The 24,449-nt window shown below is 41.9% G+C and overlaps 1 protein-coding gene across 8 annotated transcripts in view; it reads right to left on the reverse strand.

The window, feature by feature from the left end:
• The window catches only part of SRPK2 (SRSF protein kinase 2), a 300,854-nt gene that overhangs the window by 23,383 nt on the left and 253,022 nt on the right, over positions 1 to 24,449 (reverse strand). For 7 of the 8 annotated variants that reach the window (XM_066354340.1, XM_066354337.1, XM_066354335.1 and 4 more), the window contains 5 exons: positions 19,967 to 20,073; positions 7,465 to 7,630; positions 5,918 to 5,943; positions 4,260 to 4,506; positions 3,218 to 3,700 (listed from right to left, as the gene is read on the reverse strand). In XM_066354340.1, the coding sequence (XP_066210437.1) occupies positions 3,218 to 3,700; positions 4,260 to 4,506; positions 5,918 to 5,943; positions 7,465 to 7,630; positions 19,967 to 20,073 (1,029 nt within the window). The remainder of the gene's footprint in view (positions 1 to 3,217; positions 3,701 to 4,259; positions 4,507 to 5,917; positions 5,944 to 7,464; positions 7,631 to 19,966; positions 20,074 to 24,449) is intronic. The other variant, XM_066354334.1, reaches the window with a different exon arrangement.

The raw sequence follows: 24,449 nt of genomic DNA on the forward strand, positions 1-24,449 counted from the left end.
TGCTGGGAAGCAGAGGGGACGTGGGCGGGGGGCCCGGGGGCTGCTGGGAAGCAGAGGGGACGTGGGGCGGGGGGCCCGGGGGCTGCTGGGAAGCAGAGGGGACGTGGGGCGGGGGGCCCGGGGGCTGCTGGGAAGCAGAGGGGACGTGGGGCGCGGGGTCCGGGGGCTGCTGGGAAGCAGAGGGGACGTGGGGCGCGGGGCCCGGGGGCTGCTGGGAAGCAGAGGGGACGTGGGCGGGGGGCCCGGGGGCTGCTGGGAAGCAGAGGGGACGTGGGGCGCGGGGTCCGGGGGCTGCTGGGAAGCAGCCTGCACAGAGCCCTGAGCTCCTGAGGGCTGCCTCTGGGCGCTGCTCTAAGTGCAAACACCCTGGAAATGGGGCGGTGATGGATATGGTTTTAGAAAGCTCTCGCTCTAGACTGCTGTGCAGAAACAGCCCGGAGAGCGAGAGTCACCGTGAGAAGAGCAGGGAGCCCATGTTACCACAGCCAAGGCAAGGACTGACAGTGCCATGAGTCACTTAGGTGAGAGTGAAAGAATTCAAACCATACCAATATTCTTCCAGGTAATGCCAACAAGACCCTCTCCTCCAGGGTCCTGTCCTTCAGATGGGATGAGCCAGAATCTAGTCCATGGCTCCAGCAGCTAATAATCCAAGAAGAATTCTGCCTCCTCTTCTCAGCCTTCAATGGCTCCCAAATTCCTCTTGGGACAAGTTCACATTCGTTAGGCTGGTATGTAAGGCCTGGCCTTTTTCTCAACTATACCCTAATGTATATGCTCTGCTGTAATGACAAGGATCTACACCAGGGGTCTCAAACTCGCGGCCCGCCAAACAATTTTGTACTGATTTTTTTGTTTGTTTTCAACTGCAGTGAGAAAAGTGTTGCGTAACAGTTGCCTTTTGTAGACCTAGTGCGGCCCACCGAATGGCTGTGATCTTGCTCTGCAGCCCACATGCTGAGTTGAGTTTGAGACCCCTGGTCTACACAAATTCTAAATAAATCTTGTTTCTCTTCCCTCATGTTCCTGTGGTGCCAAGTGGCTACCTACCAGCCTCTAGGGCAGCGGTTCTCAACCTGTGGGTCACGACCCCAGTGGGGGTCAAACGACCAAAACACAGGGGTCGCCTAAAGCCATCGGAAAAGACATATTTATTATACAACCCACAGGTTGAGAACCGCTGGCCTAGGCCACACTGCCTCCATGGAGGAAACAGGCCCCATGCAGAAGGCTGCCCATGGCTTTGAAACAACCAAGCAGAAAACAAATCCTGAGTGTCTCCAAGTAAAGGACTGGGTAAGGAGATCCTAACCCTTCCATGTCCCTAGAATTTAACAATACAGAAAAGGTCTACTTGGTAAGAGACTGGATCAATGAAAAAACAGATCTCCTATTTCTCCCTAATTCATGCAACAGACGGTACAAGGGATGGAATGTGCGTTGGACAGAGTGAAACTTTGATTGTGAATAGAAAATGGTGAGAGAAAGGAAAGAGCAGAAGGATATAACCAGGTATTACTGATTTGTTTGTTCATTACTCAACAAATGTTTAACTTAGCACCAAGTTAGATGCTGAGGATATCAAAAGAAAAATACATAGCACTTTCAAAGAGTTTACAACCTGGTGAAGAGAAAGACACTAGAAATGAACAATGAACATAGTTAAGAAAAGTATGGGCCCTGGCCAGTTGGCTCAGCAGTAGAGTGTCAGCTCGGCGTGTAGATGTCCCACGTCCGATTCCTGGTCAGGGCACACTGGAGAAGTGACCATCTGCTTCTCTACCCCTCCCCCTCCCCCTCCTCTCTCTCTCCCTCTCTCTATTCCCCTCCTGTAGCCATTGGCTCAGGTGGTTTAACTAGGCTGGCCCCAGGCGCTGAGGATGATTCCATGGCCTCCCCCAGGTGCTGAAATATGAAATAGCTCAGTTGCCAAGCAATGGAACAGCAGGCCCAGATGGGCAAAGCATCAGCCCCAGACAGGGCTTGCCAGGTGGATCCCAGTTGGAGCACATGCAGGAGTCTGTCTCTCTGCCTCCCTGCTGCTCATTAATAAAAATAAAAGGAGAAAAAAAGACAAGTATGACCAGCAGGAAAAGAGAAAGTGGGAAGAAGAAAGGCAACAGGCCCGCTGGGGAACATGGGAGGACTTGTGTTTGAGCTGCTGCCTGACAAGAAAAGACAAGTTTTACAAAAGGATGGAGAATGGATAAGCAGGAAGAAACATTCCAGGCAGAGGAGAAGCACAGGCAAAGGTACAGAGAAGCATGAGCACGCCCTGTGCACAGATGCTCTTCATTGTCTTGGAAATAAACTGGGAAGAGGCTTTGCCACACTTGGTACCACCAAAGTCAGAAGCAGTGTGATAGGAGCATAAGTGAAGAAGACACATGGAAGTGAGTTCTTCCTCGGATGAACCTACATCCCAGGTGAGAGCATCTTATAAGAACCTTCAGAGAGTTCTGTTCAGAGTAAAGTGATTAGCTAGAGCCAGTGAGCAGCAAAAGCAGCTCTGGGGCCTCGCACCTGCTGAAATAAAGGGGCTGCAGAACTGGTGGGGCTACCTGCAGGGCTGGCTCACCAGTGGACTCTCCACACGCTAAACCCTCTTGTCAGCAGAGCAAGCAGAAGAGGTTGCTGAGCTTCCCACTGTGGGCCAGAATGGAAACTAACCGCCCCTGGCCTCACCAGCAGGGGTGTGCCATTTGGCATGCACTCTCAACTAAACATTTGATGTAAGTCAACATCACATTTAAATATATGCCACTTCCTTTAAAATTTCAATAGCTGAGTCTTATAATAAGGAACACTTCCTTAATATAGACAAAGAACTGGTACATACTTCCTTGAATAGAAATGAAACAAACCAAAAACTAAATAATACACTACGAGATGGAAGTACAGGTTATAAATTAAACTACACATTCTGGAAAGCTACAGGTATAAGTTCTTAGACTTGGAAGGTTTTGCAAATGTATGATGTCACTAACTACAGAAAGAAAGAGAAAGCTCAGAGATGTGATCTGAGGTGCAGAGAGCAAGAGCAAGTGGCGCAGACGTCTTTTCCATCCTTTATTCACGAGCACAAGGGCAGTGACATGAACACAGATAATGCATACACATGACTTTACCACTTGCACCAAATTCCCTCCACAGCGTTTGTCAAGTGTGGGACACTCAGGCCACTGAAAGCGGGTACCTGATGGGGAGGGACACTTACTTTTTGGCAAATCCCCCGTGCTGGAGGCTGAAACCGTCCTGCTTCTGTCATGGGACGGACTGCTGTCCTCGTGCTCAGTAAGTGGGGACCCCTCGGAAAGTGCAGAGCCACAAGCCACAGGTTCTAAGGGCCCAGAGAACAATGATGAGGAAAACTCTGGAAACTGTGACTCAGAAATTTTATGTTGTCCATTTGGCAATTCACCATTGAATTGTTCGTAGGAGCTGCTATATGTGTAATCACTCTCTGCATTTGGCTCATCTAGGTTATACTCCTCAGGGTTTGGGCAATCTTCTTCATCGTCATCTTCGTCATCCAGCTGCTGTTCCAGTAGGAACGGGCCGTTCTCAATATGGCCATTGGTTTTGGGTGACTCTATCCACGTAGGGTCTATGTTCTCAAGTTCCTGTTCAACATCGTCTTCATCTTTCTCAATGTTCTCTTTCTCGGCGTCTTCTTTCTCTTCCTGGTCCTCAGCTTCCCCTTAAAAGGTTGATGAGTTAAGAATTAGAACTTGTCACTCTCTTTAACACACTGGCACTAGGGACTTATCTCCTCCAACAACAGGTGTTTCTGTGTGAGCTTAACGTCTGTTCTACGCGGCAGACACCGCTCGGCTCTCAGGATACATCCTCGGGTTTTGGAAATCTTATTTTTCATTTATTAAGTAACTGGCTGCTCTTATTAGAAAATGCTTTTTGGGGAGAATGACTATGATAGTAAATTTCCATTTCTATCATCTCCTCTACTATCTTTGGAAAAAGATTTTGTGGGTACATTACTATTAGGTAAAAGGTTAATTACAAAATAAGACAATCATTATCATGAGAGAGACAACAAAGTTTCTCAGACATTTTCCATGTTTTAAAAAGCTTTTGAACTACTAACTTATTTCTGGAATACATTTTACAAATGAACTACCAGGCTGTTGCCCACATTCCCGAATTAGGAGTGAAAGAGAATCCTCCTTCTATCTGAGCAGCAGCACAGTCCTATGGTGAGGCGGGGCCCTCTCCGCAGCCCCTCGCCTGCTCTCACTGACCGTGGTCCTGCGCAGCCTCCCCCGGGGCAGCCTCCTCCAGTGCCGCTGCTTCCGGTCTCCGCTCTGGGCAGCACCCATCGTCGTGCTCGTTGGAAGGTACAGCTGGTGTTACATTTTCTTCTATTATTTTCCTTTCGGCCTCGCGCTCCAATTCTTCTATTTCCTGCAGGCGCTTTTCCAGTAACTCAGCCTGCCTTTTCTGCTTCTTTTTCAGTTTTTTCTTTTTGTTTTTAGAAATTTTTCCTATCTACAACATGTTAAGAAAATACCACAGGTCAGTGTGCTTCTTTTTAAAGCACTACGCAATAGAACAAATGCTGGCAGCATGGCCAATACCAACAGCCTGTTTTTTCAGGTCATACTGAGTTGAAATCACATGCCCAGACACGAGATCCACCTGGTGGCTAGGGCTATGGTCAAACCAGAAACGAGAAACCAGAGTAATACCAAACAATGCACTGCTACTAGGTCCCACCCTCAGAGGGATACAGCTTAAATGCAATTCAGTCTTTTTCTTTTAAACTCTAAGAACTGAATGAGGAGAATTCCCTTTACACAAGAAGCACCTCCTCAGGTTTATATGCTGTTACCTTTACACAAAGTAACACTGTCCCCTCTCCTTACTATCTTACTTAACTGTCTGCCAAAACAGGTATATTTCATTCAGTGTTGGTGAAAAGCACTGTTATGCTTAGTCTCTCACTGAGCTGTTATCACCAGCCAAGACTGCATGAGTAGAAGGAATGAGCATATGAACTAAAAGAAAATAAAAAGTCCCAGTTGCAGCCTGCCTCCAAGCACGGCCACCTGAATGGGAAGTCCTAGCAGTGAGAGCCACCAGTGTTCACAGAATCAACAATCGAAATGAGCTGCTCCAGCCTGGGGTGAGCAGTGGGAAGTGACCAGGCCGCACGCACTTCCTCAGGTGAGCCAGGTGGCACAACTAGCACAGTTCCCTCCTGGACCGGGACTTCCATTCCCAGCCAGGGTTGCGGGAAGCACTCTGAATTTCTGGGCACTGTCTCTCAGATGTTTTTGGTTCATAAAGCTCTTTTAAAATTTGTAGGTGACCCATCAACTCAAAATGCATACATTCTGTCCTCTGGAGCTTCCTCTGTGGGATTAGGATTCAATTCTAGCCAGTTGCCTTATTTGACTGGACTTAGTATTTTGACAGGACCACAAAATAGATAACACTCATCTATGTTTAACTACTGGCTGGAATAAAATTAAAACACCTTCAGAAAAACAGGTAACTTGGAAGGCCAAGGAAAAATATGGCTAAGTATTTTCAGAATAATCACAGTTCAAACTCCCTCTCGAATACCTCACGTTTCCCAAGCTCGCTGACAGCACTCCGGAAAGAACATGAGGAGAATAAAGACCAAACTAGGAACAGCTCTATTTCTAACTCAAAATCAGTTCAACTTATCAAAACAGTGTAAGTCTTACATATTCAAGAATACACAGCATTTATAAACATACCTGTCTTTTACATTACTATATATTAGGACATCTGTGATTGAGAAACAAACCAAAAAAATGTACAGCCAATTCCCCCAAACCACCCTTAAATAAAAAATTGTGGCAGAAAAAAAGTAATGTTACAATTTCAAAAGTTCAATAATGAGCAGTTGTTTTTAAGTGTAAGTACTTACAGGTTTTTGCTGTGGAGCTGTACTCACTAAAACAAAATAAAACAAAATGACTGTTTAGAGTGAAATTAATACATTAGTAGGTAATTTGAACTGTAAAATGAAATAAGCACTATCCAACTTCATCAACTGTTAAATACTAGAGCTTCTGAATCAGAGATCTAAAGAATGTTTATCCAACTCAAATACATTGGTTTCAAAACCCACAGCAGTAGTTGTTCAATATAGAGCCACTTCTCTTATTTACCTAAAATTAAATAATCATTTATTTCAAAAACAGTCACCCCCAAAGCACTGATGGATAACTTGAGAAAATAAAGAGTTCACAAATGAAGTCACTGAACCAAATTTGTTTTATAAACAGTGAAATGAACAATTTAGATGAGTTGTACATCTATGTTCGAAACTATTTACCAAGCCTGGACAACTGAAATGAATCAGATACTGAGCAAATATTCTAGAAATCAAGACTAGACCTCGCCAGCCTCAAACGCTTGACAGACTATACAGTTCCCTGCTCTACAAAAACAACCTGATGTAGACAGTGAGCCTCCGAGGAGGGCCCCTGCCCAGAGCCCAGCCTGTCACAGGGCTGTGGACTGCAGACTGCGCTCCTGCCTGACAACGGGGCAGAGCCGGCACGAAGAAGGGTGACAGCACGGCTAACTTCCCTGCCACCAGCAATAAAGTTGTATGTGCCAGTACTCAAGTCACTGGGTCTTTCCCACCCGGGTCTTCCGGAGCAGACTCCGTACCAGCAGCAAGCCTGACTGCCGTGCTGTGCTGACTGGAGGCCAGGATGCGCTCCGACAGCCTGACACCCAGAAAATTGCCACAGCAGGTGACATGGGACCTGCCACCTTACACTCCTCTGCAGAGAAGCAAGCAGCAGAAGAACATGTCCAAATGTAGACAAAGATCAAATAAGAATTTAAATGATTTTTAAGGTAGAACAAAGTTAAGTAATTAAAATATTAAAGTATAATTTGAGACATCTTCCTTCTCAAGAAAAAGGTCTAGCTATTTCTATCAATCAGGTTCTTACAAAAGTTCCTAATATACCGCTCACAAAAATTAGGGGATATTTTATAGCTTCCTATTCATTTAAAAAATATCCCCTAATTTTTTTTTTCCCAGAGACAGAGAGAGAGAGAGTCAGAGAGGATAGATAGGGACAGATAGGAACGAAGACAGATAAGAAGCATTAATCATTAGTTTTTTGTTGCGACACCTTAGTTGTTCATTGATTGCTTTCTCATATGTGCCTTGACAGTGGGGCTACAGCAGACCCTTGCTCGAGCCAGCAACCTTGGGTCCAAGCTGGTGAGCTATGCTCAAACCAGATGAGCCCGTGCTCAAGCTGGTGACCTCAGGGTCTTGAACCTGGGTCCTCTGTATCCCAGTCCAACGCTCTATCCACTGAGCCATCGCCTGGTCAGGTGAAAATATCCCCTAATTTTTGTGAGCAGTATATGTACATATTTGTCTCAGTTGCCTTTAACGTGCAACTCTGCAGGCTCTCAGTGACTGAAACAAAGCTAGCTCCCCACCTGCAGACCCCGAGGGCGGGGGAGCCCCGGCTTTCTGCCATTCGGTGGCCTCGGCGGCCATTCTTCTCACATAGGCGTCATCCACACACATCAGGATGTTTTCCGGCTTTATGTCGGTATGAATGATCTTGCACTTACTGTGTAGATAATCTAACCCCTGAAGAACCTGATCACAGTAAAATCAAGAGAGAAGATGAATTATTTACACCTTCAGTGTTCAACATTTATTTGTAAAGTAGTTAATATTGTCACAACGCACAAAATTCAACAGACAGAAAAGGATATTTAATAAATCTCACTCCGACCCAGCTCTTCCCTACAGGGAACCAACGTGCATCATTCTGGAGATAACTTATGCTCGTGGAAGCAAGTGCATCTACACAGACATCTATACATGTACTTGTAAAAAACTTTATTGAGATGTGAATCACATGCCATACAATCTACCTTTTAAGTGTAGAACTCGATGGTGCTTAGATGTGCAGCCATCACACTAACACTTTCATCACCCAAGAAAGAAACACTGTATTCACTGGCCATCACTCTCCAGCCCCTCCAAACTCTTCCCACTCTAAGCAACCACCATTCTATTTTCTATCTCATTCTGCACATTTTATATAAATAAAATCACACAAAAAGGTCTTTAGTAACTGGCATAAATATTTACAAGGTTCTTCATGTGTTGCATGGGTTAATACCTCATCCTTTCTTCTGATCGCCAAAGAATGTTCCATTGGATATATAAATTTTTGTCTAGCTATTTATTCACTTGACGGACATTTGAAGTTTTCCCACTTTTGGACTGTTATAAATAATACTGCCATGAAGTTCATATACAAGTTTCTGTGGATACAAGCTTTTATTTTTCTTGGGTATACTCCTAGGTGGGCAATTGTTGGGTCACAGGATAACTCCATGCTTAGCCCTTGGATGAATGACCAAACTGTTTGATACAGTGGCTACATTCCTAGCAACCACAGATGAGGGTTTTGATTTCTTCATCATGATCAACACTTGTTCCCTCTTTTTCATTTCAGCGACTAGAGTAGGCATAAAGGGTGCATCTCACCACCGATCTGTATTTACATGATGGCTAACGATGTGCACACATTTTTAATACTGTAGGAAAGGAGGTCAAAGTCTTTCTGGGCTTACTTCCATTCAAGAGAAAAATTTTTGATTCTTTCCATAAACAATTATTTTTAAAATACAGATCATGTTCCTATACATTAGGACTTCTACATGCTCAATAAATATTAACATTTAATAAATATTATTCATATATTTTAAGTGATTTATAGGTCTTATCCACAATAGACAAGAAAGTGGTAAAAAGACAAACAGATGATATATATGATCATCCAACTCTGGAAAGTTCACAGCAAAAACCAATGCTTCTGTCCACCTTGAGTATTTGGCTACACAACCTGAGCAGACAACACAATATTAAGTAGTGAAGGTACAGCTGTTTCAAAAGGAAAATGGAAATAAAAAGGCCTGTCTTTCAAACAGAATGAAAATCCTCACCTAATCTTTCTACCCCCTTGTCTAGCCACACACTACACTATGTGTCTGATACAAGCAATAAGCATATACAGTCCTTGTTTACCACAGAGCTCACTGCTTCATGTAGGGGAGATAAAGGATTGGCCAAAAAGAAACCAAGCTGAATCACAGGCACAGCAAACACAATTTAACATGTGGTTGGGTTCCTGGTAAGTAGTACCAGTAAATGTCAACACTCTTCCTAAAATACCTTTGAACTACCATCCCATCCTTCAGGAGCCTTTCTCTTTCCACATTAGGCCTTTCAGAGCTCGTAGGCTCTTTTACCCTGTGGGAGGCTGCACAGGTAAGAGTTCATGGGACTCACTCTCCAAATGTGCTCATAGGAGGAGTTAGTTCCCAATAAGAAGGATGCACTCCAGATGAGTAAGTGTTCCCAGCAAGAATTTAAGATTCTATATTTTTTAAATAATGCTATTGTACTCAACTGGGTTAATTTTCCTTAAGAAGCATAGTTTACTACATCTGACTATGAAAACAGGCAAAAGACTTCACCACTTGAACAAATTAAGTAAGTTAATTAAGGTAATGCAAATGATTAAAGGAAAAAAACCATTAAGAGATGCAGCATTAAAACACAACCTAGGGAGTACACTGTTCCTAAACTATTGCTAATCATTCATTCACTGGGCCAGGTATCTAAGCTACCTGAGCCTCCATTTTCATGTCTATAAAAGGGGGGATATATATATATTAGATATAAGGTAAGAATTAGAGATAATCTGTGGAAAACACAAAGACAAGGTCTAGCTTACAGGAAGTTCAAAATAACTGGTACAACTGACCTAAGCCAGAAGAGAAAGTATGGTGGTTCCTCAAAAAACTGAAAATAGAACTACCTTATGACCCAGCAATCCCTCTACTGAGAATATACCCCAAAACTCAGAAACACTGATATGTAAAGACACATGCAGCCCCATGTTCATTGCAGCATTGTTCACAGTGGCCAAGACATGGAAACAACCAAAAAGCCCATCAATAGATGACTGGATAAAGAAGGAGGGGTACATATATACTATGGAATACTACTCAGCCATAAGAAATGATGACATCGGATCATTTACAACAAAATGGTGGGATCTTGATAACATTATACGGAGTGAAATAAGTAAATCAGAAAAAAACCAAGAACTGCATTATTCCATACGTAGGTGGCATATAAAAACGAGACTAAGAGACATGGACAAGAGTGTGGTGGTTGGGGGGGGAGAGGGGGAGGGGCACAAAGAAAACTAGATAGAAGGTGATGGAGGACAATCTGACTTTGAGTGATGGGTATGCAACATAATTGAATGACAAGATAACCTGGACATGTTTTCTTTGAACATATGTACCCTGATTTATTGATGTCACCCATTAAAATTAATAAAAATTTATAAAAAAAAATTAAAACTACTAAGTCACTCATTAAACTTCTCATCTCTTCCACTTCTAATATGAATGGGCTCTTCTTGGTAACTTCTGTGGCAATAAAATTCCATAATCTGATTCCATCATTTCTTTTAATTCTAGACTACAATTAAAAAATCTTTAGCTGTAAGCCAAGAATAGTTTCATTTTCAAAAATGTCATTTCTGTCTCAGCCAGTGAAGTTTAAAGCAATAAAGCACCCTAGGATCCAGTATCCAAAAATCATGGGCAATCTTACAAAAATGTATACAGAATTATTGATGCAAAAAAGTAAAAATCAATGAATCAAGCTTCGTGTTCAAGGATAGCTCTTCCCTTGCAAATTATGAAAAAGTTTAAAAAGCCTTTTCTAATTTCCCCTGTTGCCTTCATTTGTCAAATCACAGTGTTTTTCTCTCTCTGGCCTACAAAACATACATACTTGGCCTCAGCAGCAGGGGGCAGCAGAGGCTGCACAGACCCTTGGGCTGCTAAGAGAGCTGAGACCAGGAACCACAGGAGGGCAGGGCCAGGGCTACATCTGCTCAGGGAGCGAACAGGCCTTCCAGGAGCAGGGCCAGCTTTCTCCACAGGAGTCAGACATGCAGGTTGGCAGCAGTGCAGAAGTGAAGGCAGAACCCAGGGCTGGGAACCAAAGACAACTCCATTCTTCATCAGGAACTAACCAGCTGTGGCTGAGACCAAGTCCTTTCTCCCAAGTTCAACCATAGAATGAGGGGTTTTGAGTTTGACCCCCGGTCAGGGGCACTTATGGGAAGCAACCAATCAATAAACAACTCAGTAGAACAAATGAATGCTTCTCTCTCTCTCCCCCACCTTCCCTCTCTGTCTTTCTAAAAGCAGTAAACACACAAAAAGAACAAAACTAACCTAAAATAAGGAGTTTAGTCAAGAGAGCCTCTAAGGCTTTTATCCATACACCTATGAACTGTGCCAGAGCAACTACGCCTGGCACAGAATGGGAGAAGATATTGCAAAACAAGTATCTGATAATATTCAAAATATCCAAGCAACTCATACAACTCATTAGCAAAATAAAAATAATAATTATAAACTGGGCAAAGGATTTGAGTAAACCTTTTTCTCAAAGAAGATATACAAATGACCAAAAAGCATATGAAAAGGAGTTCAATATCAATAATAATCAGAAAAATTCTGATGACTGGTGTTAGCAACCTGCCCCTTCCTACCACAGCCTGTGGAAACAGGTCCCGCAATCTTGCAGATATAACAGGAGTAAGTGGAGAGTAATGTGGAGACTTCTCCTGAAGGTGTCTCCTTGGTCCTATGCATGCATCACCCAGAATGATGCTTACCTCCAAATTCTACACTGCAAAGAGAAACAAAATGAGAAAAATTTTCCAAATTATTTTATGACTCCAGTCACAAGGTGGGACTTTATTGCCCAATCTGAACAAAATACACAGGGTGTGGAGCCCTGACCTGCCTCTCACTCGGAGGTAAGGCCTTGCTCAGGCAGCTCCAGGGAGCCCCCAGCAGCCAGAGAGCGGCGGGCAGAATGGGGCGGTGGCCCTGAGCAGGAGCGCTGCACTGGATGTGGGGGCGACACCAAAGGGGCTCTCTTGAGCCCAGAAACTTTCTTACTAGGAAAGCTAGAGCTCACACTGGGCTTCTCTTCCTCTCTAAGAGAGATAGGAGGTAAAGCCTACAAATTCCTTCTGACAGGCAGGCCATTGCATAGAATGGGGAAGTCTGGGAAACACCGGCCTACAACAAGAGAAGACAAGAACTGGAGCCTCAGAACACAGTGCCAGGGGACATGGTCTTCTCCCGCCTTTTCCTGAAACAGCCCTCTGCTCCCTGCTCTACGACCGACTAGTGAGCAGCAGTGAGCCAGCCCAGTGGCCACTGCGCCCAGCATTTAGACTGCAAAGATGAGCTGAGAAAGAGGCTTACCTCCCTTGAGAAGGAGTGACTTCACTGTATTTCTGGATTGAGGACCCAGCATTTTGAGGAGAATTCAGAGTTAGTGCAGATCATATGCACCACCACACCAAAAAATTCCAAGAATAAAAACGTTTACCAATTTAAAATTAATCTTCTGAACTAAAATTCAGCAACTCTGGTTTGATTCACTGATAACTAGGACCAGGAAATAATTAAAATGGTAAATAAGTACTAAGTGTACATAAAAATCACTCAGCCTGCCGGCTGGGCAGGGTGCAGTTTCCTGTATCCCCACAGGGGCCGCCACACAACAGCAGGTAGGTTTGAATACCCACTGCATTTTAGAAGTTCTCTTAGCTTACATACTGCAGCACACATTACAAATTATAAATGACCTGTTAAATAAAACCTAACGACTGTAGCTTTAAAGAATCTAATTGCCAACTCTACTATTAAGGTCAAAGGAAAAAAAAAACAACCCAAAAGAAAAATACAAAACCCACTTACCACAAACAGAGACATGTTATCATTTAAAATGCTCTCAACTCTTTCTATGTAGACATTTCACACTCCTTGCAGTTGAGAGCATGAAAGAGTAAATCACACCACCTGGATTCAAGTCCTGGTTCCTGCACAGGCACTGGGGCCTGGGGAAGTTTTTACCCTGTCTGTGCAAGGTCTCCTGTATGGCTGCATAAGTTTGTGATGAGGGCTACAGGGTTCAATACAAATAAAAAGCACTTACAAGACCGAGTGCCTAAAAAAGCATAATAAACGTTAGTGACAATCTAACAGAAAATAATAATTTTAAAATCCAGGTGACTTTGCTATAATACTGGAAAAACTAGCAGTTAGAAGTTACTGAAATCAGGGCCTTGCTCTTACTAACCTGCTACCTGCATTTAGTGTAGCAGTTCTCAACCTGTGGGTCACGACCCCAGCAGGGGTCGAACGACCAAAACACAGGGGTCGCCATCGGAAAATACATATTTTATTTTAAAACACCTGCACCACAAATAACAAATATTGCCAACACAAGCACTGGTTTTCTCCTTTTGGCTTAGAAATAAAAGCTAGACATAAAATAGACCTCAATAATGCTGATTTTAAAAGGGAATGAAAGCTGTGAGGCAAAGAGAAAACAAGACCCCACTGTTAAGGCCAGAGAGGCAGCCTGGGTGTGCAGGGCGCCCACTCTGCTGCGGCGGTGTCCAGCAGCCCACCTCAGCAACCAGCACGGTCCTCTCGGACAGGGACAGGGTCACCAGGGCCAAGTGAGCACAAATAAGTACTGATCAAAGGATTGATAATAGTGTATAGGAAACCCTGGAAATGTAACTGATTTAATTGTCATTACTTTTAGAAAATAACCAAGAGATACCTGACCAGGTGGTGGCGCAGTGGATAGAACATCATCAACCAGGGACACTGAGATCCCAAGTTCGAAATGCCAAGGTTGCTGGCTTGAGCGTGGGCTCATCTGGCTTGACTGCAGGCTCACCAGCTTGAGCATGGAATTATCAACATGATCCCATGGTCACTGGCTTGAGCAAGGGGTCAATGGTTCGACTGGAGCCCACTGATCAAGGCACATATAAAAAGCAATCAACAACTGAAGTGATACAACTATGCCTTGATGTTTCTCATTTCTCTCCCTTGCTGCCCCCCCCAGTAAATAAATAATTTTAAAAGTAATTAATTAATTAATTAATGGATAAAAATTTACTTGCCAGGAGGTAAGAACTAAAGCAAGGTTTGTAAGGGAAAATATGGGCTGACACCAGCCCACAGAAGAAAGAACAGTAATTTAACTCTTATTGGACACAGGCTGAGCACAACTCCAAATGGTAAAATGGTAAAAGCATGAGCTCTACACAGATTACACTGGGGAATAAAATTTTTGTTGCATCCACAAAAACACTTGTTCTTACCTAATTCGAGTGTGCTGATCTCAGATCTGACATTAATTTTTCTCTGTAAACTACAGTTTTTTTTGCAATTCAAAATTTTAGGTTTTTATCTTATTGTAAAATTCTCAACATTTAGTTTAACATAATGAAGTAGAATGTCTTCTTGGGCATCGCCTTTGTGAAAATATAATCATTTATATAATGCAGTAAATACACTAATACACTAAAAGATATGACTGCATCAGAATTTGTCTACAATTTTGAAACAGAACATATTAAAACACTTATTTTAATCACAAAATTTGCGCAAAACTTATTTAAATTCTATTCAGGCAAAAATTTGCGTTTGTAGCTCTTGTGTTTATGTACTTGTTGAGGACAATCTCGTCTGATGCTCCAGCAGTAGTCTGCACATCACTAACAGCTCCAAGATTTTCAGGAAACTTATCAAGGTGACTGACTGTTCAGGAAGTGAATCTTAACACTCATGTTACATCCAATGTTGTGGAAAGCCAACAGCATCCTTTGAACCAGAAGTTCATAGTTTTCTGCTTTTTTGTTGCCAAGGAAGTTCTTTGTAACTGCCACAAAAGACTGTCATGCTGCTTTCTTCTCCTTATTCATCTTCCTGGCATATTCTTCGTCATGTATGAGGGTTCAAATTTGAGGCCCATCGAATACACCTGCTTTTATCTTCTCAAAAGGCAAGGCAGGAAAGCAGAAATAATATGTTGAAAGCATTCACTTTCTCTATTCAAAGCCTGAACATACTGCTTCATTAAGCCAAGTTTGATGTGAAGTGGGTAAAAATGATCCTGTCTCGATTAACTACAGGTTCATTCACAATACTTTACACCCCTACTTCCAGAGCTTCACGTTTCGGTCACTCCTTCTGTGTTCAGTGTTTCTCCCGGGCTCAGCTGTCCCACAAACACAGAAAGCAAGGATACTTCGTGAAACCTCTCTGTTGTTCTAGCAGGAAATTTACCATTTTAAGATCCACACAAATGATCCAGTTATGCTCCTCATACTTCAGAAAGTCGAGGACAATTTTCATGTCTTCTTACTACGTCACTCAATTCGAGTTGGCTAAACTGCTGAGGGGTTAATGACAGCTTGGCATCAGAAGAAGACCCTTCAGATTCTACAACCATTTCCTCATGCATCTTATCAAAATACACTTGATCACCATGTTCACTTTCTTCGTCCTTAGAAGAAAGAAAACCATTGAAAACTGGAACTGGGAGTGTCTCAGAGTGTGGGATAAGTCGTATTGCTGAAGGAATATTAGGATATGCGATCATATGTCTTTTTTTCTAGCCGATGCCCTTTGTATGGATCAAAGAGAAATAACAGTCACTGCTGTGGTCCTTAGGTTCATGCCAAACCACGGGAATACCAAAAGGAATTCCTTTGCATTTTCCTTTTGTCCAGTCACGAAGCATTTCCTCACAATTATGACACACAATATGAGGAGCCCAATTCTTGTCTTGATCGCCAAGGGGAACTTGAAAATAGGCAATATATGCACGTGTCACAAATGATGAAATATGGTGCTGTTGAAGTTGAAGTGTGTAACAGCCACATATATAACAGAAGGTGTCAGGACTATTCTCACATTTACGCCTACTCGAAGAAGCCATGATTCAAACTTAAAACAAAATAAGAGGGTGTTTTCATCAGATAATAATTTTTTACATTTAAAAACAACTACAATTATGTAAAAGTGATGTTTGTAAAACATTAATTGCCTTGTGGTTATGTTCAATCCAAGAGTCGTTGCCCTTTAACTCCAAATTAAAAACCAATGCATGCCATTAACTGTAACAAAAAGAAATTAAAATTGCATAAAAACTAGAGCATGCACCAAAAAACGTATTTCAGATTTGGAATCAGCGATGCAGAAATATATAGAAACAGTTCTAAAACTTCATGCAACAGAAAATGAAAAAAATTGTTCCCCAGTGTTATGTGGGCCTGAATTTCTGCTAGACCACTTCATACTTTTTAAGTTACTTCTTGACTAGGGGCAAGTTATTTAATCTTTCTACCACTTAACATAAAATCAGGACAGTAAAAAGATCTATTTTATAGAAATACTATGAGGATTCAATGAATTAAAATTATCAAACTACTTAGAACTATTCCTGGCAAACAGTAAGCACTGAACAAATATCTATGATTATTAACAGCAGTATTCCTTTATATCTTAACAGTCTAATAAGGAAGGTACCTTTATTATTCTCATTTATTTATAATAAAATTGTGGCCTAAGGAGGTTAAGTTGGCCAAAGCCCTTTATCTAAAGCAGGGTGTATCTGTCACCAAAATCCAAGCTCTTTATCACTCCATACATATATTGCTTCATGAACGCTAAAAACATTAAGCTTTAGACAACAGGCAATGGAAAACCACTAGAGTGGGGAATATGAATTATGAAAGCCAAGTGTTACTCAGAAATGGTAGCTGCCAACAGAAAGGAGAATAAACTGGCATAGGAAGTAGAAGACGGGCTGGACCCCGGAGAGCAGAGGAGCCTATGAATCAAGGGCAGTAGCGATGGAAATGGAAGGAATATCAAGAGTAAAAAACAAGGCAAAGGATCAAAGGCCAGGTGACTGGTGAAGCATGGCATCTGACAGAGCACGAGGACGACTGAAGGAGATCCGCTGACCTGACCATGGAGATAACATCATGGTCCCACTCCAAGTGGGAGATAACATCAACACTCCCACTCCAAGTCCAGGCGAACGAGGCCTGGAGAGAACATCAGAAAGCTGGCCCACCTCATCTGGTTCTGGGAAGGAACGTCAACATGAAGGTCTATCGATCAAGGCTCTTCTCAGCACTACCTAGGAGTCAAAAATACTAAACCCAGGCCTGGCCGGTAGCTCGGTTGGTTAGAGCGTGGTCTGATACACCAAGGATGAGGGTTTGATCCTCGGTTGGGGCTCATGCAAGAATCAAGCAATAAATGCATAAATAAGTGGAGCAACAATTAATGGCTTTTTGTCTCTCTCTCTCAAATCAATAAATACATTAAAAAAAATTTAAACCCACAGGCTGTACCAGAGAGAATGAAGGGAAACTCAAGTACATAGATTATTAACTGGGATATATAATAATTCACTACTTTGAAAGTTAAAAGTTTAGGGGGAAAAATCTAAATTCCATGATAATATTTTTCTTAAATAAAATTAAAAATGGATTTCACACTAAAATAAAACTTCTACTCACAAAGCTTAAAAGAACTAAGTGCAGACCATATAATATCAAAATACAAGGAGTTTCTAAAGCAGTGTACATGAATCACAGGAGGATAATACACTCATTACATCCTTTCTCCAATCAGTACGTGTGTACTGAAGTGCCATTAAATCCCAAGGTTTTATCTTTAGATTTACAGACTCTTTTATTTGCTAAGAAAAGCTAGATTTCACCTGACCAGGCAGTAGTGCAATGGATAGAGCGTCAGCCTGGGACACTGAATACCCTGTTGGAAACCCTGAGGTTTCCAGCTTGAGCACGGGCTCACCAGCTTGAGCACGGGCTCACCAGCTTGAGTGCGGGGTCGCCAGCTTGGGCACAGGATCATGACCTGTGGTCGCTGGCTTGAGCCCAACACTCCCACTCCAAGTCCAGGCACATATGAGGAGAATCAGTGAACTACTAAGGTGCTGCAATTACAAATTGATGCTTCTCATCTCTCTCCTTTCCTGTCTGTCTGTCCCTCTCCCTCTCTTGCGCTTAAAAAAAAACGAATAAAAGAAAGAAAAGGTAGATTTTGTTTTCCCATTCTGGAATACAAAATAAATATCCATGATTCATTTGCTAGTTCACTTTCTTACATGGCCAAATGCAAGATGCGGTGACAAGGTCAGTTAACTATGGCAATAGCAAATTACTTTGAATGACAGAACCTGTAATGAAATACATGAAGGTAGTATTTCTGAAATGATTTATTTTCTGTTAGAATACAAAAATACTTTTATATTTTCAGGATTTATCGGTTTTGACAAGGTGATATTTTTAGAGTTACCACTAATATAAATACTAAAGTGACTTTTGGGGATCAAATAATTCCAATTAACATTAATACCCCTCCTCAGCACATATCTTTAAAGGAAAAGTACTGTTTTTTTCACAAGACATTAGCCATAGTAAAATAATAAATTGAAGTGCTACTATCTAAAACCTAAAAGGGAACAGATATACTATTGTATACAAAAGCTAGCTAAAACTCTATACTAGGCATGTATGCATACCTAACATAACACTGTAGAAGTACAGTGTCTCACTGTGTAAGCCAATGCAGAAAGCCCTTCTCTCTAACCATCTTCTCAAGTAACATCTTTAATAACAGAAGACAAGTGGCCAATTTGCAATATAAAAGGACAAAAATAAATGAAGAGATGATACACAGGCTGAATAAACGAAGATACCTATACAAAATTTCAAAAGCAAAATCTAAGATTCTTTTATTACACAAATTTAAGCATCGATTTTTTTATAAAATGGGTTAAAAACCTACTCATATGCATGTATGCAAATATACAGCTCACAAAAATTAGGGGATATTTAAAAATGAGTATGAAATGATAAAAAAGCATTTGATTTTTTTTTTTAAACAAGAACATCAGAGAAGCAAATGATAAGTCAAAGAAAGTTGTTCGATTATGCAAACGAGATGCAAAACCAACTTTTATTTCACCGGTGAAAATGCACCATACAAAAGGCGGAAGTACCGGAGCATCTGCACGTCCTCTGATCTCCTCATTTTTGTGAGCAGTGTGCTACGTACAATGGTTAGGAAGGTTCTCTTTTAGGCCCCTATCACTTGGATTTACAATTCTTCAATTGTGAACCGCTCCCAGATTCTTTTCCTCTTTGAGAATTCTGGACCAAAGCCTGTATTTCAGGCCTGGAACCCTCAGGCAAATCTATGTAGTTCAAGATCTGGACCTGGGAGAAAGACACAGGCTCCAAACCACTTAGCCTTCTTCTCAAGCAAACCTAAGAGCCTCTGTGGTCGATAAATTACTCTGAAGAAGTATCCACAGCAATTATCTTATGAATAGGTAACCCAGAATAAGTTGTATCTGCAATATTCTTAATTTAGGCTGTAAGGGCAACTAGGGAACACAAAGTGAAATATTCTAGGCAAAAAAACTGAATCTGGTAAACAATTCTAATTTGAAGGAGAGCATTCATATATAAATACTTTCATTTTATAAATATTTGCTAGATCATTGTCAATGACCCAGACCCCAGCTGAACATTTTCTTTTGCCATGGCAATTAAATAAAGAGCAAATCTAATGCAATATGCCCTACGTAACAAGCCTTATTATCTTTCATTTACCCTTCATCCAATACCTAGAAACTGCAAATAAACACAAATTATTTATTTCTTTTCAATTATTTTCTAAGAAATGAAGTGGGACATTTTATAATAATGATATTAAATAAAAAAACTTTTCACTATAGCATATCACTACCTTAAAAAGATCAATATGCCTAAAGAAATGTATGCCTGATGAGAATGTCATATCATTAAAAATAAAACTGATTTAACAAGTTCAAAATGACATATACTGCAATATATATGTGTATGTTTGTATGTTTTTAAAAAGCAAACCAAAGTGGGAATTTGTGTTGAAAGTCTAGCCAGTTAAGTATTAGGGTGGAGGCTGCCCTCATAAGCCTCACCTGTCGAATGATACTTTTCACACAACGTACTGGAAGACCTTGATAGTTGGACTTGATGATCCACTTGAGGAGATGGTGGCCAAGCACTTCAAAGACCATGCAGACATCTGGGACATGGTTAAGGATCATTTGTGGATACATTTCCTAGTGATGCAATTACTAAAAGCATTTGTTTCTTCATAAAATGCAACATCTATAGTATCAATAATATCAAAAGTGGTCATTTGTTATTTACAACCTAAATAAAATGGTCTAACATTAAGTACTTATTTTATGTCGTGTATTAGCTACTGAGTTCTTGTAAGAACCTTTGTAAATAATACTCTTCCCATACAGAAACAAGGTGAGCAAAGCTGGGTTTAAAAAAGTATCCTGTATTATAGTCCAAAGGTGACAGTGTCACAACTCAATCCCACACTACTCTTTCTCATTTCAATACACTCCTCATTGATAATTAGCCTTAATGAAAATGAGCAAATTAGAACCTCACCAAAAAAAAAGAAAAAAATTTTTTAAGTGAAAGGCAGGGAGGCAGAGACAGACTCCCCGACAAGTGCCCCGACTGGGATGCACCCGACAAGCCCCCTATCTGGTGATGCTCTGCCCATCTGACATGCTGCTCTGTTGCTCGGCAACCAAGCTATTTTAGTGCCTGAGGCGAGGCCACACGAGCCATCCTCAGTACCTGGGGCCAACTTGCTTGAACCATTGGAACCATGGCTGCAGGAAGGGGGGTGGGTGGAGAAGCAGATGGTCACTTCTCCTGAGTATCCTGACTGAGAATCGAACCTGGGGCTTCCACATGCTGGGCTGATGCTCTACCACTGAACAAACGAGACAGGGCTCCTCACAGAAATTAATGGGAATAAAATAAGAGAAATCTTAAGTGGCCTGCCTAAATTTGTGTTCCATAGGTCACGTAAACACTTTATAAAACAGAAACTTACCAAACACAGTGAAGACATTTGATCTTTTCCTTCAATAATAACTTTCACTGTGTAACTAGATCAATTTTAATACTGTAGACAGTTTTAAAGAATGTATGACCACAATATAAGACATTACATTAGGACCAACCTATAATAATAAAATTTAAGGAATATATATTTTTTAAATAGAAATTCTAGTCAACCACCAGTACTCCAACCATCACACAAATATATTTCTGTCATTCATACAGAAAGATTTAAAATGGGTCTGAAACCATCTGAGGATATTTTATTCATCCTTGGAGGCTTACAGATAGGTTACTAAAGAAGGTTAGTTGATTAATATGCTTTATAATATCTGCATCTACCACATCTTCACAATAACAACTGCTTTAAGTTTTAATTTTTTTTAGTGAAAGAAAGAAAAAGAGAGAGAGACACACACACACACACACAGACAGGAAGAGAGAGAGATGAGAAGCATCAACTCATGGTTGTTCATTAATTTGCTTCCTCATATGTGCCTGACCGGGGGGGGGGGGGGGGGCTCCAGCCAAACCAGTAACCCCTTGCTCAAGCCAGACACTTTGGGCTCAAGCCAGTGACCTTGGGCTTCAAGCCAGAGACCTCGGGGTTTTGAACCTGGGTCCTCAGTGTCCCAGGTCCATGTTCTATCCACTGCACCAGCACCCGTTAGGCTGCTTTAAATGTTTTTAAGAAAAATGTCTACAGAGTTGGAGAACATGTGAACTACAGATTTATATAGAGATAGTGTAAAATCAGAAGATTCTTATTATTTCCCACACATATTACAAAAAAGGTCAAATTAAGAACTAAACTTAGTAACAGACACAGAACAAAGCCCAGAATTCCTACATTATGACTGACCTACATCATCTGAAATCACTGACAAATCTAACTATCATGGTTTCTTACCATTTTATTTAATAGTAAAAATAGTCACTAGAATGCATACATTTAAAAAAACTCCAGCCTGACCGGGTGGTGGCGCAGTGGATAGAGCGTCGGACTGGGATGCTGAAGACCCAGGTTTGAGACCCAAGGTTGCTAGGGGTTACTCGGTCTGCTGAAGGTCTGTAGTCAAGGCACATATGAGAATGCAATCAATGAACAATTAAGGTGTTGTAATGCGCAATGAAAAACTAATGATTGATGCTTCTCATGTCTACGTTCCTGTCTGTCCCTGTCTATCCCTCTCTCTGACTCTGTCTCTGTAAAAAATAATTAAAAAATTTAAAAACTCATTTACCTACAAATTAGTGGTTTCTCCAAAGAAACCATCTCCCTGTCAGCTCTCCTAGAAACTTGCAGATTTGATGCAGGAGGAGGGGCTGCCCAGCCCTGCCATAAACAAACAGGCTCCTGTAGAGAGCAGAGGGAGAAGGACCAGCTCTGTCCTCTGTCAGGAGGGGAAACTAACTGCACTCAGCAGTCTTCAGAAATAATGCGGAGGCAAACAGCGAGGTGGCACTAGCAGTCACGGTACTTACTACTGACCTCGAATTCAATCTCTAGAAGAAAGATAGGCGCACCTTGTATTATCATGCTCCATAGACGCTTTTTTTTTTAGACAAATTGAAGGCAAGACTCTTCTACACCAACAAAAAGATTGACTCACTTGCCTGACTGGTGGTGGTGCAATGGATAGAGCACTGAATTGGGATGCCGAGGTCCCAGGTTTGAAACCTCGAGGTCGCTGGTTTTAGCACAGGCTCATCTGGCTAGAGGGAGGGATCACTGACATGATTCCAAGGTCACTGGCTTGGCTGAAGCCCCCATCCCACAAATCTCTGAGAAGCAATCAATGAGCGACTTGCCTGACCAGGCAGTGGTGCAGTGGATAGAGTGTTGGACTGGGATGTGGAGGACACAGGTTCGAAACCCGAGGTTGCCAGCTTGAGTGTGAGCTCATCTGATTTGAGCAAGGCTCACCAGCTTGAGCCCATGGTCGCTGGCTCAAGCAAGGGGTCACTTGGTCTGCTGTAGTGCCCCCCACCCCCCAGGTCATGGCACATATGAGAAAGCAATCAATAAACAACTAAGGTACCGCTATAAAGAATTGATGCTTCTCATCTCTCTCCCTTCCTGTCTCTCTCTCTCAAAAAAAACACAAAAACCAAAAACAAAAAGAACATGACTCACTTTATTGCAGTGGTCTGGAACTGAATCAGCAATATCTCCAACGTATGCCTGTACAAAAACCTCAAACAGCCTTGGCTAGGTAGCTTGGTTGGAGCATCACCCCAGTGCACTGGGGTTGTGGGTTTGATCCTCAGCTGGGGCGCGTGCCGGAGTCAACCAGTGGGTGCACGAACGGGGGGAGTGGCAGATCATTTGTTTCTCTCTCTCTCAAATCAATTAAAAAAAAAAAACCTTCAGATATATAGGAGTATGAAGGGAGTGTGTTGGTCAAGTAAGTTTGTAAATATGATACATATGTTTGCACGCATAGTTTGCATTGGATGTGGGGACAGGCTGTAAGCAGGCAGGGTCCTTACAGCCCAGGGGTCGGGAACATTTTTGGCTGAGAGAGCCATAAACGTCACATATTTTAAAATGTAATTCCGTTAGAGCCATATAATGACCCGTGTACATTATGCATTATCCAATAAATATTTGGTGTTGTCCCGGAGGACAGCTGTGATTGACTCCAGCCACCTGGAACCATGAACATGAGCGGTAGGAAATGAATGGATTGTAATACATGAGAATGTTCTATATTTTTAACATTATATTTTTAATTAAAGATTTGTCTGCGAGCCAGATGCATCCATCAAAATAGCCACATCTGGCTCGCGAGCCATAGGTTCCCGACCCCTGTTATAGCCTAAGGCTTAATTTTAAAACTAAGCTTTTCCCTACACCCTTGACTGTTCAATGGTGGTGGTGGTATACTCTCATGAGGAATCCTATTATGCCACAGATAAGTGGCTTTGTATCTGAGACTTCCTTGTTTGTATATTGGATTAAAGGTTTTGATTTCTACACTATAAAGGAGAGCAGAAAAAGGCCAGGTGGAGGAGAGGAGAAGCAGCCAAGATGGTGGAGTGCTGAAGGAGAAGCCAGTTTGTGCAGAGAGAAGGAGATGGGGAACAGAGGTGAATAAGGCCGGTGAGGTACAAACCTTTGATCCTAGGAAACTCGGATAAGTCAGTGGCTTTGGGAGCCCTAAATGGAAAGGGAAGTGTTTTCCCACTGTGTGTATTTCTTGCCTGCCGGGTGTGCAAGCTAGGATAAAGATGATGGCCCACCAGTTCTTGGCTCCATTGTTTCATTACTGTCTGTCTGAATCAAATGTGAACCTGCATGGGCCAGGCAGCTGTGATGGTGGCCGAGGCTACTGACTTTACAGAGTGCTTCCCCAAGAAACAAAGACTAAGCAGATGAAGAAACAGTATGTCATATTTGGGTTTAAACTGAGATTCAGCTTTGTCCTAAGGCTTCAGGAGCTGGAGTAGGACAAATTTCAAAACGTTGCATCTGTTCCAAGCATCATATAAAAACAGCTACAAATCAGTAAGGAGAAGGCCCTG

Source organism: Saccopteryx leptura, chromosome 12 (assembly GCF_036850995.1).
Source record: "Saccopteryx leptura isolate mSacLep1 chromosome 12, mSacLep1_pri_phased_curated, whole genome shotgun sequence".
In the NCBI taxonomy this organism is placed as follows: Eukaryota; Metazoa; Chordata; class Mammalia; order Chiroptera; family Emballonuridae; genus Saccopteryx; species Saccopteryx leptura.